Source organism: Scyliorhinus canicula, chromosome 5 (assembly GCF_902713615.1).
Source record: "Scyliorhinus canicula chromosome 5, sScyCan1.1, whole genome shotgun sequence".
Classification (NCBI taxonomy): Eukaryota; Metazoa; Chordata; class Chondrichthyes; order Carcharhiniformes; family Scyliorhinidae; genus Scyliorhinus; species Scyliorhinus canicula.
The window spans coordinates 131869685-131882882 of NC_052150.1; the positions used below are offsets into that span (position 1 = coordinate 131869685).

At 36.6% G+C, this 13198-nt stretch overlaps 1 protein-coding gene across 3 annotated transcripts in view; it reads right to left on the minus strand.

The window, feature by feature from the left end:
- Positions 1–569: 569 nt before the first annotated feature.
- The window catches only part of LOC119966275 (tyrosine-protein phosphatase non-receptor type 3-like), a 176095-nt gene continuing 163466 nt past the window's right edge, over positions 570–13198 (minus strand). For 2 of the 3 annotated variants that reach the window (XM_038797680.1, XM_038797681.1), the window contains 2 exons: positions 12319–12454; positions 570–10283 (listed from right to left, as the gene is read on the minus strand). In XM_038797680.1, the coding sequence (XP_038653608.1) occupies positions 10194–10283; positions 12319–12454 (226 nt within the window). In that variant the 3' untranslated portion in view covers positions 570–10193. The remainder of the gene's footprint in view (positions 10284–12318; positions 12455–13198) is intronic. The other variant, XM_038797679.1, reaches the window with a different exon arrangement.

Sequence of the window (13198 nt, forward strand, 5' to 3'; positions counted from 1 at the left end):
GGCAAACTGGGCCTGTGTTCTTTACAGTTTCGAAGAATGAGAGGTCATCTCATTGAAACCGACAAAATACTTAAAAGGATAGACAGGGTAGGTAAGATGTTTCCCTTTGTTGGGGAGTGTAAAACCAGGGGGTGTCACATAGAACCCAGATGAGAAATTTCTTTACACAGAGGGTTGTGAATCTTTGGAATTCTCTACCCCAGAGGGCTGTGGAAACTTTATGTTTAAGGTAGAGTTTAATAGATTTCTGATTGACAATAATGTAAAGAGTTACAGGCATAGTGTGTGTAAAAGGCACTGAAGTGTCCAAACAGCCATGATTGTATTGAATGGCAGAGCAGGTCTGACAGGCTGAATGGCCAACTCCTGCTCCAATGGCAGATGAAACCGTTGAATGAGTCGTTAAACTGACATCAAACTATAATTGCTTCCCAGCCATAGAAATGAAAAGAAAATGGCATATGAAGTTATTTCTCTTTCTATCTTCCAACTCTTCTGACTTTCACTGTGATCTATTGCTACATCTTCAACAATATGCAGGTCATATACACATATCGTCAAACAAAACATTAAAGGAATAAACAAACAATACTTTATTGTATCAATTAATTGTAACTATGGTATCATACTGACATTTTCTTTTACACCAACCAAAAATGTCTAGGATTTGAAATCAGATCATGCTGAAGTGTGCTTCCCAACAACTCCAGAACCAAAATAAGTACAATTACTATATTAACATTAACTTTTAAGTGAAGCTACAAAAATAAAACAATTTTTTGTTTTATTACATTCATTGAGGAAAGTTACTAAGTATCTTAATAATTTAAATGTTGAAAATATTAACATCAATTTACAATTTAATGATTATTCAGAGTAGCGAGTTAGGATGCTAATTCAGATTTAAAAAAATTATATTCACAATTATTTGGAATATTAATGTTTTATAATAGCTTAAAAATCCCCAATGAGGATAAAGAAAAACTATTGTGCCACAAAATGTGCTTATCAACATCAAAACAAACAGCTGAAATTAAAATAGAATCAATTAGATTTTGAACAGTATTTAAAATTTTAGTGTACAATATAATGAAATAACCAAACAGATAATTTAACATTTTGAAAAAAAATATACGATGTTCCAGTGTCATAAGTAATATGTTTAACAAACTGAAAAAGTGGTTATTGTTCTTTTCTTATAAACAAGAAAGGCAAAAGTGCCAAATTGGTAATTCTTACAAGTAAACAAAACTGATTGTACTATTTGCATACAGTTCAGCAACAATTTTATGATCTATTTAACAAATGATCGTGATTATTTCACTGGGTTTTGTTACAAAAAAACATGCAATACTCCAGTGTGAGTTTTAACTCTAGCTCAGTTCATTATGTACACAAATAATGATACCAGTGTCTGATTCCATTAATATCAGTGTTATGTGTGCAACAAATATAATCATAGCAAGTGACAAAACAAATTAAGGAGGGAGAAGTTGATTATTTAATACTTCCATTAATACTTTCGGGAAACCTCATAAAATTGTACTTTAAGGCATACTCCAGTAACTTGCAGTAAATTAAGTAAATAAATCTAGTTTAAATTGATTTATTTTTGGGATTTTAGCTTTTAATTGTCAAATATCTGGGAGATGACTTTTCAGGGTTCTTCCAAAAGCACGTCTGAGTATGTTATTACACAAAGATTTTGATCTGTATTGCTCATTGGTCAAAGTAAAATAAGGCACAAAATGCATCAAAATGTGTTGCGCAGAAAACACACATTCTATTGCAAAACCTATTTTGGGCAATTATGGAACACTGGAAACCAGGAACAAAATAAAGTTTACAAAAAGAAAAAGTAATTTGAAATAATTCAATCCAGATACATTTACAAATATTCATGCACTGCAATAATTCTACATTTATGGTGTGAGACTGAAAGTGCATCAATGGACAATGTTAATACAAAACACTGACATCTGAGATTACTTAAAAAGAGATTTGTAATTTTACAGTGGTGTTAAATCCCAAAAATTATCTACTGAAGAGCTCTGGTTCACTAGTTTTAAGAACACGGATAGCAGAATCATGGCTGAAGTTAATTCGGATTTAAATTTTATGCATTAACCCATTAAAAAATAACTTAACTCAATGTTTTGATCACAAATGCATGCTGGAAGAATTAATGATCAAATTACCATGGCACTTGGCACATTCAGTTAAATTTCAAATAGGCTGGGTCGGTGACTGACACTACATCAAATTAGTATATGTTAGTCTTATTGCATAATTAATATACAGCCCTGGCAGACATTTCAATGCAAGTAGATTTCCAGTCAGTTACACTTTAGAATTAGTATAAGCTTCATCTTGTGAATAAATAACAACATTTTGTGCTTCGCATTTTATGTACAGATAGCTCTAAATTTTAAAGTAACATATACTTAAACCACACAATTTTTGTGATACTACATATACTAAAAGTAAACTAAAGTACAAATTTAAAATAAACATAGAGTTCAACTAACTATATTTTCATTTAGTTCCATAACCAAGGTAAAATGTACCCACTTGTCATCATAAAACTCAGGAGTTGAACACAAAATTCTGTTTTTTAGTCAAAGCTGAGCAAAGCAAGAATGTGATTAATTAATATTGATAAGTTGTACTGATATCAATTACACCATTGGAGAATTTGTCTAATTTGGAACTCCTAGTGGGGAGCCTTTCCCACTAGACCAGAAGTCCATCAATTGTGTGTTGATGGGCTTGAGCCCATGAGCTTAGAAGGAAAGTGCTTTCACTGAGTCAAAGCTGATATAGTTGAAAAAATGTGCAAAGCACAAATGTGAATTTTCAGCCTGTGCTTTCTGATGGGCAAAACATTCCATTGAAATGCAAATTCAGAAAATTATGCCTTATGGAAGAGGAGCACTTACTAGTTGAAACAGTGCTGCTGTTGGATAAGTCGATGTTTCTTTATGAATGGGATATATTCCATATAAAACTGAAATGAAAATTCTGCTCTAATACATTTTATTTCTCCTTACTGTGGAGGTGAAATCGGTGTACTTCAACTATTTATAAATTGGAATTTGCAGTATTTTATGTCCAATATTGTAAAATTTATTATACAAATTACACCTCCACTTAAGTTTCAATGATACATAAGTCTGATGTGTGTGAATTATGCACCTGCTCATCTACCCACAATATAGATTGAGATCAGCTCTTTGTACTATACTAGTCTGACATCTTAACAAATTTGCATTCGGTGCCAACTAAACAAATTTTTAAAATGATCCTTTATATTTTCCCAAGAACTTATTGCCTAGATATATTAGAGATTTCTAAATTTGCTTTAGAAATAGTTGTCTTGACATGAATCTATGCAATATTGCAAGGCAGTTACTCACATTTCACACTTGTGATCTCAACCTGGTGCTTGTGTAGTGATCAGGAGGTGAGTGTGGCAGGTAGTGGGGAAGAGTCTGAAAGAGGTTGCTCTTGTAACACAACTATTTTATGCCTCTTTCCCCTACATCTAGGTCCTGACATTTATAGGGATTCCAAAAGCAGCCACAAAACTCATCAAGGCCAGGGATTTGAAGATTTTGCTAAATTTAACTGCAAGACCTCATTAACATTTTTATCCAATTTACTGTCTGGTTCCTGGCTAAATCGACAGAACAGCCAGATGTGAAAATCAATGACAAGAGGCCACAGCTGGGGACTTTTGGGAACAGTCTCCTGCAATCAGGAAGGTAGCAGACTGCAGATTTGGATGTCGCGGTCAAAAGCGAAGTGAGGTAAGAGACAGCCTGCAATCAGCAGATGAGAGGCTGAAAGATTTCTTCGGGTACAACAGATAGCTCCTCCTGGTCTACAGAAATGCGATACAAGGCACTGAACCTCTGGAACCGCTTCCCTTGCTCTGTTGGGATTTTCCAAGTCTTAGAAATCCACGTGGCAGCAGTTTGATTTAAATCAGGCTTACAATGCTCTTTTGGAGCCTGATTAACAATTGTAAGTGACATTACCTGTCTTTCCACTTCCCAAGAGCAGGTCATGTTTGGAGAATGGGGTGTGTGTGTCACATTTAACAATGTTCAGCACCCTCCCATCCACTGTAAGAGAAGGGTGAGAGGGGATTTGATATTGAGACCAGTGCCAGATAGTGTCGACTGCCTTATGCACACAACTGCATGGATCTAAGTTCGGAGGCAAGCACTAGCTAAGCTCCTGTGCTAAAAATGTTTCAGAAGGGTTAAATTGACATAAATAAATAATCTGTACCTGTACTCGTGCCGAATGTGATTTTATCTACTGATTATGAAGATTTGTTATACTCGTACTGTGCAACCATAAAGTGAAAATATGTCACAATCAACATGGATTCCTCTCGTACTCCTTTTCAAATAATGCAGAGTGCAACACTATATTCATTATTTATAAAGATTTCTCTATAGCAAAATCAGTTGGGCTCACAATGATAATCAGTATAAGAAAATATGTGAATTTGTAACGTTCAACCTAGGCCCTGAAGATCATAATCTCTTCAAGAGGATGCTGTAATTTTAGTGGCATCCTCAGAAACCAGGCAAATTATGAATACTTGTAGATTTTAAATTAACCTCTTGCCTTTTCTAAGAATACGGTGTTATATAAATGCATTCCTGATGGTAGAATCTGACAGAAAAGAGGGCTGGGCCATTGTGCCTGTGTCGCTGCATTGGGAGAACTATCCAATCAGTCGCACTTCCCATTGACCTAAAAAAATAATTTTCAAATATATATCTAATTTATTTTTGAAAGTTACAATGGTGTTCAGTTTCCATCACCCTTTCAAGCAGTGCATTCTGAATAGAACAAGTCATTGAAAATAAAAATAACTCTGAGGGAATTCCTGTGCCAAATATCTTAAACATCTCTGATTTACCATACTCTTACAGCACCAATAAAGACACCTCAATTTATTAAGTTTACACAGGTGCTTTTCTCACATGAGCTGTTTAATCTAATCCCACTTCCTGCTCACATCCCATTTCATTTAATATTCCTCTTCACCAAGAGAGTATCCACTTCCCTTCTAGAATAATATATAGGTCTTGCTTCAACAACAGTATTCTACTTTCCAGCTGTGTTCATTGTTGAACCAGACACCTTCATTTAACTTTTTGTGATAATCTAAAACTTGTGCCCTCTGTTAGCATCCCACCGAGGTACGGAAGGAATGATAATCATTACCTTTGCCATAACTCTGATGTATTTTGAAGACTTTGATTTGATCATCCTTTTCATTGAAACTTTTCAGCTTCAGTGGAAAAATGATAACTTCTCACATCTGCAACCTTTCATTCTAGTGAATTAAGATCCTTTCTATTGCTATTTTAACATTTTTTATAAAGTACAAAAGTAGACAAAAATACTCTAAATATGGCCTAAGATCTTGTGCAAGCTTTACACTATCTACTTGTACTTTTATTTCACACCTTCAGATAGAAAGCCAGAACTTGTATTGACTATGTTTTCTTTCAAAGAGAATGTCTTTCTTGACCAGTTTCATTGAATTATTTGAAGTAGGAGCATAAGGTGTAGATAAGGAAATTGCAGTAAGCATAATATTTTGGTTTTGCAAAAGGCCTTGATAAGATAGCAGACTCATGACTAAGATGAGAACATGTGCAGTCAGAATACAAATCGCAAAATGGAGCTCTGAATAGCAATCTGGCTACAAAAGAAGAGGAGTTTCGGGATTAATGGTTAGGCAAATCGTCAGACGTGTTGGACAGGGATCAGTGCTGGGGCCACTTTTCTTCAATAGTTACATAAACAACTTGTACATAGAATTTGAAGTATCATTTCAAAATTTGTAGATGACACCAAATAGGTGAGTGTAGTTAATAAAGATTAGTACTATGACAAAGCAGAGGAAGACATTGATAAACTTGCAGAATAGGCATGTAATTGACAAATGATCATCAATAGAAATAAGTATGAGTGAATATTTTAATCCAATAATAATAAGGCCACATACTCCTTGAAAAATAAGTGTCTGAATGGGGTAAAGAAACAGTGGGATCTGAGGGTACAGACTCAGTAATCGCTAAAAAGAGTGACACAAGGTGAGCACTCGGGTTCAATTATTGAAAGATTGAATTGAAAAGCAGAGTGGTTATGTCAAATGTGTACAGAGCTTTTGGAGTACTGTGGACAGTTCTAATCTCCATATTATGGAACGGATTTGGAGACATTGAAGGTGCTCAATGCCAAAAGAGTTACTGGATTGATATCCAGAAATCAGGAATTGGGGTCTTTTCTCTAGAAACAGAGAGGTGGTCTGATAAAAATTATGAAACAATTTAATAGATGGAGAGACAATGCTCCCAAGTTGCTGGGGAGATCAGAACTAGATGCTTTAAGTATAAGATGGTCACTCAAGAGAACAAGAAACTCGTAAAATCTTTACCCAAAATGCTTAGAAAATGGAACTTGCTACCATGACAAATAGTTGAGAAGACAAGTAAAGAAGCATTGTCCCACACAAAGGTGAAATAAATACAAAGATATGTTGATGATGTTAAATGAAGTAGGGCAGGAGGAGGATTGTGTGGAGCATAAACACTGGTATGAACCAGTTTGACCAAATGGCTTGTTTCTGTGCAGTAAAAACATAATAAATACAGGCGGTTACCTAAGTTAGCGAATGTTAGATTACTTTTTTCCAATATATTATTTTTAATTCTTCAAATGTAGTTCAACCTCTATGAATGCTCAAAATTTCATAAGAGATATTAAATCCTGACAGAGTTCAACCAGGCACATATTTTAGTCGGAATAATGAGTGTGCTCGTGGTAATCTTGAGTGATAGAAATGAGAAAAGATTACACATGAAAACAATTAGGTTCAAGGTGGATGACATTTGGGATGGTTATATGGAGGGATTCGCAGTGCTAGAATCTGTGGTACAAGTTAGTTGTTTTAACTCAAATTTTAGGTTGAGAATTTTGATGCTGTTAGAATTGATGCTGAGATGTGTCTGTGCATGCCCATCAAAGAATGATGCAGTACAGGATCTGGTCTGAAGAAGGAGAACAAGATCAAAGGTAGAAGAACAACTGTGAAATAGTGACCATATTATTATTGATTCCGCCTGAGAAAAAGATTTTAAAAAGTCCTTCATATAGGCTGAGAAATTAGGGGCGCAATTCTCCCATCGGGAGACTAAGTCCCGACGCCGGAGTGAAAACTGGAGTGTTTCACTCCCTATCAGTTCCCATTTATATCGCAGGAGCTTTGAGCAAATCACCTTTTTAAATTTCCAAGAATGCACCCTAGTTTGTGTAATCTCTCCTCACAATATAACTCTTGGAGCCTGGGTATCAGTCCAAGGGCATTCCTCCAAGGCCAACGTATCCTTCCTAAGGTACGATGTGATAACTCAACTGAGCACATCTAACCAAGGTTTTGCATAGCTGTAACATCATTTGCTTTTGCCTGTATTCTAGTCCTCTGAAGACCAGCCTTCCACCAGCTTTTAAAAAAATGTGATCTTTTGTACCCGTCCCAAAACATTTTAATGATCTGGATTTATTCCTACTCAGGCCGACCATCATGGCATGGTAGCCCCTGTTAGCAGCAGGGACTGAAGTTGGGTAGAAAGGATATGTATCATGAACTTGGGCTCTGCCAGTAATTGCATGCAGCAAGTGGGGAAAGAGGGGCCAGCAATGATCCTGGGAAGGGGAGATAATGGTGAACTCAGATTGGGGCAATCAGGAGGCAGTAAATCACAAACCAAATGGTTTCCCTTTACCACCATATCCCATCCAATTTTAGGCCGATTGTGAAGGAAATTTCACAACAGTTATAAATTAAGGACTAATGGCAGTGTTGGAATCAAATAAATTACATATTACAAATCAAACGTACTGTTTAATTTATGAGCACACTTTCCGAAACATCACAGCAGCAATTGTGCATCTGCGTTTCAACAATTTTAAAGTGCGCAAGTAAATAACACGTACATAATGAAGCAAAAAAATATATAGATAAGGGTACATAAGGGAAAACTAGTGATACCTGCATAGTAATGCTCTCCCCATACCCAGTGTAAATTACAAGAACTGTACTGAATTAAGTTCTATTCCGTCAAATTATAAAACCTGGCACGGGGTCTTTTGGGAAATATGAGACAGGACTGAGCAGAATTAGAATAAGACTTTGGCTCTTGTGAATGTAAATGATGAAATGCAAGTTTGGAAAAATTTACGTGAAAAGTTGTTCAGTACAGCATATCTTTGTACTTCAAATAGTTATTTGGCTTAACATGTCAACAAATGTTTGTTTTAATTGGCACTAAATCTACAGTGAAACCATTATATTTTTGTAACAATACTGCTTTATTCTATGTATAATAATTACAATTCAAGTAATTTTAAAAAATGAAATCGAATTTTAAAATTACTGAAACAATGGAAGTAACAAATTGCTTTTCCTTTACCAGCAGTGTACAAAGTGTTTCATGGAACAGTTTTAACTGGGTACATGTTATCATCAACTCCTCTGCATCCCATCCAAATAGCACTGCTTTCCCTTCTTGGCTCAGGAAGGGGCTCAGCCTGGCTAGAAACACTTAGCATGTCTCAATTTTGCATATTATAGGCTACAAAAAGTGAGATTCAAAATTTGGCAAACCCATCTCATGTATGTAAACAGGGGCTTTACCTCTTAACAATGCTCCCCTCAACAGAACTACAGCCAACCTAGTTACAAATGCAACTAAATATGATTGTAAGATAAAGTTAAACAAAATTACAGAACTAAGATGAAGAACTTTCTCAAACTTTGTAATAGTTTGCATGTGGTACCACATAAACTATATTGCACTGAACTATACTACACTTGATACTACCAAACTGTACTGCACTGTACCATAAACGAAATATACAGACAAGCAACATTGAAAAGACAAGCAGCCAATCAATCCTTCTCATTGCAACACTGCAAAGTGGACTTCTTCCTCGGTCATTCTGAGTTATTGATTTTCCACAACCTCTGAAATATAATCTACAAAATGTTTAATTTAGCCTGAATAAACATAGTAATGTGATGCCTGACAATTTGAATCACCTTACTTTTCACTGTTCCCTCCTTCTGCCAGGGATTCCACACACTTGTGGTTTTGTATTAATTCTGTGAGGGGAGGTTTGCTTTGGAGGGGGGGGGGGGGGGGGGGGGAAACTGGCTTCATGATGTTTCCCCTCAGTCTTAAAGCATGCAGCTGGCCTTTGTAGGAACTGTATAAAAAATATAATGTCCAATGATGACAGACAGGCCTGAATACCAAGTCAAAGCTGTGATTGAAAATGTGGACCCTTGACTAAAACAGATCACCCTTTTTTGTATGAAGATTTATAAAGGATCAATTGTATTGCAGTATTACTGTTGTACTTCTTAATTACACTTACATACAATGTATGAATAATTCATTACATTTTAGTCTAATTAGAAGGGCCAAATATGCACTTTCTGTGCATACATACATTTATACACTGAGTCTGTATTTTGTATAAAGTTATACTGTGTTGTCCTACAGTGTAGAAAACTGTAGTGCTTTCCAGTTCAAAGCTGTTCTGATTTCATGGAATAAGAGGCATAGCTAATCTGTGAATGAGATGAAATCAAAGTGATATGTAGTCAGAAATGATTCTGTAACTGTTTTAAACCAATAACTATCAGATAATTAAATGAAAAACAAAAAGTTAGCAGCATTAACCAGAACCATTAAACAAGGCTTGTTGCATTTTTAGCCTTTAAATGAGCCCATTGTTCTACATTGTGTCTGTGTGTCATGGATTAAACTGGCAATTTGTTAAATTCGAAATGCAGCCTGGTCCTTCGTGCTTTGCTGAAAAGGTACATTGGAATGGCAAGGATGCCAACAACAAACCCAAATTTGTAACTTGAAAACACACAGGACAATATACAAAAATATGGTGCCTCTTTAACAATGGTATACTGATATATTCCTCAATTAAACATCGGTGTAAAGTGCCAGACGTCAGGCGTGCTCAATCATCAGGCAGGTTTCCTTTTAGATTTATGGAGCTGGCCAAGCACTGAAATGTGCACTACATTTTCATATTTGTTTCAATCCATAGAAATTAGTCAAAATTCTCCAACAGCTGTACTAACTTGCAGCCTGGCATGCTTCCAATGGTCGAATTAAACCTTCCTCATACACACGTAGGATGGCTTCACATACAAATTTGTACTGACTCTGGAAAAAAAATTAAACTTAAAATATGCTTTCATCATGTTAAATTAAAACATACAAGATAATCATCAGCTACTGTAAAAAAAACTATTGACCAATAATGTGCAAAAGAATAAAGTCAGTTCATCTATGGATGTTCACAGATCTCACACCATCATAAACATCATTGATGGCTTATTCCACCCATAAAGAAAATTCACAAAATCTGAACCACTTTTTGGAAGTTTCTGTAAAGCACCTATTGATAATTGACAGATTTCGGATCCTTTTTCCTTTGGGAAATCACAATAAACAGAAGGGTGCTTTGAAATAGGGAAGGAGATGGCAATGCATAAAAGGTACAGGGAGACGTTTCCAAAGGCATATGTAAAATGATTACCATTGCCTGTGTAACATGGGAGAGTGCTACAAACTGGCATTGAAGGAATGGAGGGTGCATGCATGCAGTGAAATACAGCTGGAGATCACTTAATGGGTAAGGTCGCAATGTGATTTGAAAGGTGGGATAAAGAATTTTAAATCATTTAGAGGACATAGGAAGTGGAATTTTCTGACTTTATGCCTCTGATGGGGAGTTCACCTGCCAAGACTGCAGGGAGATTCTGGTGAATGCTGCACAAGATTTTCTAAACATTATTTTAAATACTTGGAAATGTGCCTGCAGCAGATCCTGGGATTTCTGGTGTGCACTTTTACTGGATGGGTTTTCTGTGAAGGTAATGAGCCAGTGAAGTTTGGTAACCATAAGCATGATAATGGGTTGAGAATTCATGCGGGTAAAGATGTGAGCTATGACATTCAGGATAGTAAATTGCCTTAGGCGGCTGTGCAGGAGCGGAATTAGTAAAGTGAAATTTAGGAAAAAGATTAGGCAGCAGTGGGATGACGCACATCCAAGTGAGATCAATTGTTAAAAGTTTTAAAACTTCTGGCAGAAACCTGGTAGAACCACTTTGAAAACATCTGGGTTGAGTGCCCCCAACTGGAAGTTCCTGCTCTTGAGCCTCTTGTTGGGATCCAATATTGCTGTGATTACTCTTTATGAGTGGGTGTGTACAACAACAATGAATTTGAAATAGTGCCTTTAACGTAGTAAAATGTCCAAGTGACTTCACAGGCGGGGTAGTATCAAACAAAATTGTATGGCGGATGATGCAATATTAAAACCCATGGTGATATTCAAGTGGAAAACTCTCCGCAAAGGGAAATTCCAGAAAAGCTTTGAGATCCATGTTCATGAGAGAGGCTCGATGCATGAAGACAGTTGTAAGAAATGGATCAAAGCAGCATGGAATTTGAGATCAAGAGGACTATGCAAAGAAAAAATATTTGCTCATCTGTAACATGTTCAAATTCTAGATCCATACAACATTATACAACCAGACAATGAGGATGAACTGTCAAATGATTCAAATGGGTAATTACGTTTTTTGATTTGGTAGAATGACAGCATTATCATTTGATGTGGCAGAAAGATGCTCTGTACTTGCAAGTCAAGTTATTGGTGTCACTCTTTATTAATTTTCCCCAAAATTTCAGGTGTGAATCTTAATCGTGCTCCTCACAATCAGTTCAACAAATGACATTTTAGGTTGCAGTGCGTTACAATGTTTAAGCTGACAGCAATGGTGCTAGAAAGATGCCATAACTTCATATGTAAAAATAATTGGAAGAAATTTAAGGTGATGCAGCATATTGATGCATTACTGTAGTGCAGTTTACTGTTGCCAGAGGCAACTTGATCATTTCAGGAGAATAGGAGATTAAATCTGTACAGCTTTTGTACATCTTAAAATGATTTAGTTTGGTAATTGATGAGGACAAAGAAGAAGATTGTGTGCTCTGTCAGAGAATAATGCGGGGTGTAAATGGAACATAAAATAGCTAATGCACATATCTGAGGGAGACGGAAGATAATAAATTAGCCAAAATTCATAGTGTTTAGCTTGAAAATTCACTTGAATATTCCTTCAAGATTTTAAAATTTAATTAAATAAATAGCTTCATTATTCTTTCACACTTATTATCCAGATCTTACCGATGTCTGTACCATCATGGCTCGCTGGTCTCTCATTGTTCTAACGATATCCAGTGGGTATACAGGTTGGCTGTTTTCAATTAAACACATTGCTGTCTCCATGGCAATAAGGACACCAGTTCGACCAATTCCAGCACTGCAAAGAAATCAACAGAGAATTTAAACGAAGCGTGGATTAGAGGCAAAACAATTAATACATGTATTAAGGACAACTGAACAGTTCACATAAGGGTGATTGAATGAGTGATAGACCTACTTATATAAAAACAAAGGACAGAATTTTCAATTTTTAAAAAGTAAAGTGTCATCTCAGGCGGGAAAAGCAGAGGGTAGCCCGCCAGTGCTGTTGTTGGGTTTTCCTGCTATATTTTTAGCCACTTAAAAAAAATTCCATGGGTCTCATGCCACCTCTGTGGTGGGGGCCTCTGATTCGGCCACCCCGCCATCAGCTGAACCCCACAATCAGCAGGGCGCTCTGTTGAAAGGCTGCCCCAGTGCTCCCCAACAAGAGAACAGCTGCAAGGAAGTCTGCTCCAAGGTTCTCGGAGGGCTCCCTCATCTGAATGCTTGATGCTGTGGAGGAGAGGAGCCACATCTTGTACACACAGGTAGGAAGGAGACCATCGAGTTAAGTCACCAACCTCATATGGGAGGCGATGGCAGGGCTGATAAGCGCCATCCCCATTCAGAGGAGGATGGGTATCGAATTCAGGAAGAGGATGAATTATCTCCTCCGGTCAGCCAGGGTAAGCTACTCTTCTCATTTGTCAACATTCACCCACAAATCACTCATTCACCGGGAGCTCACTCATTGCCACCTCAAGGGACACCACTACTCGCTCTATCAAACAACACTTCATCTCCCCATCACCTCCCTGCT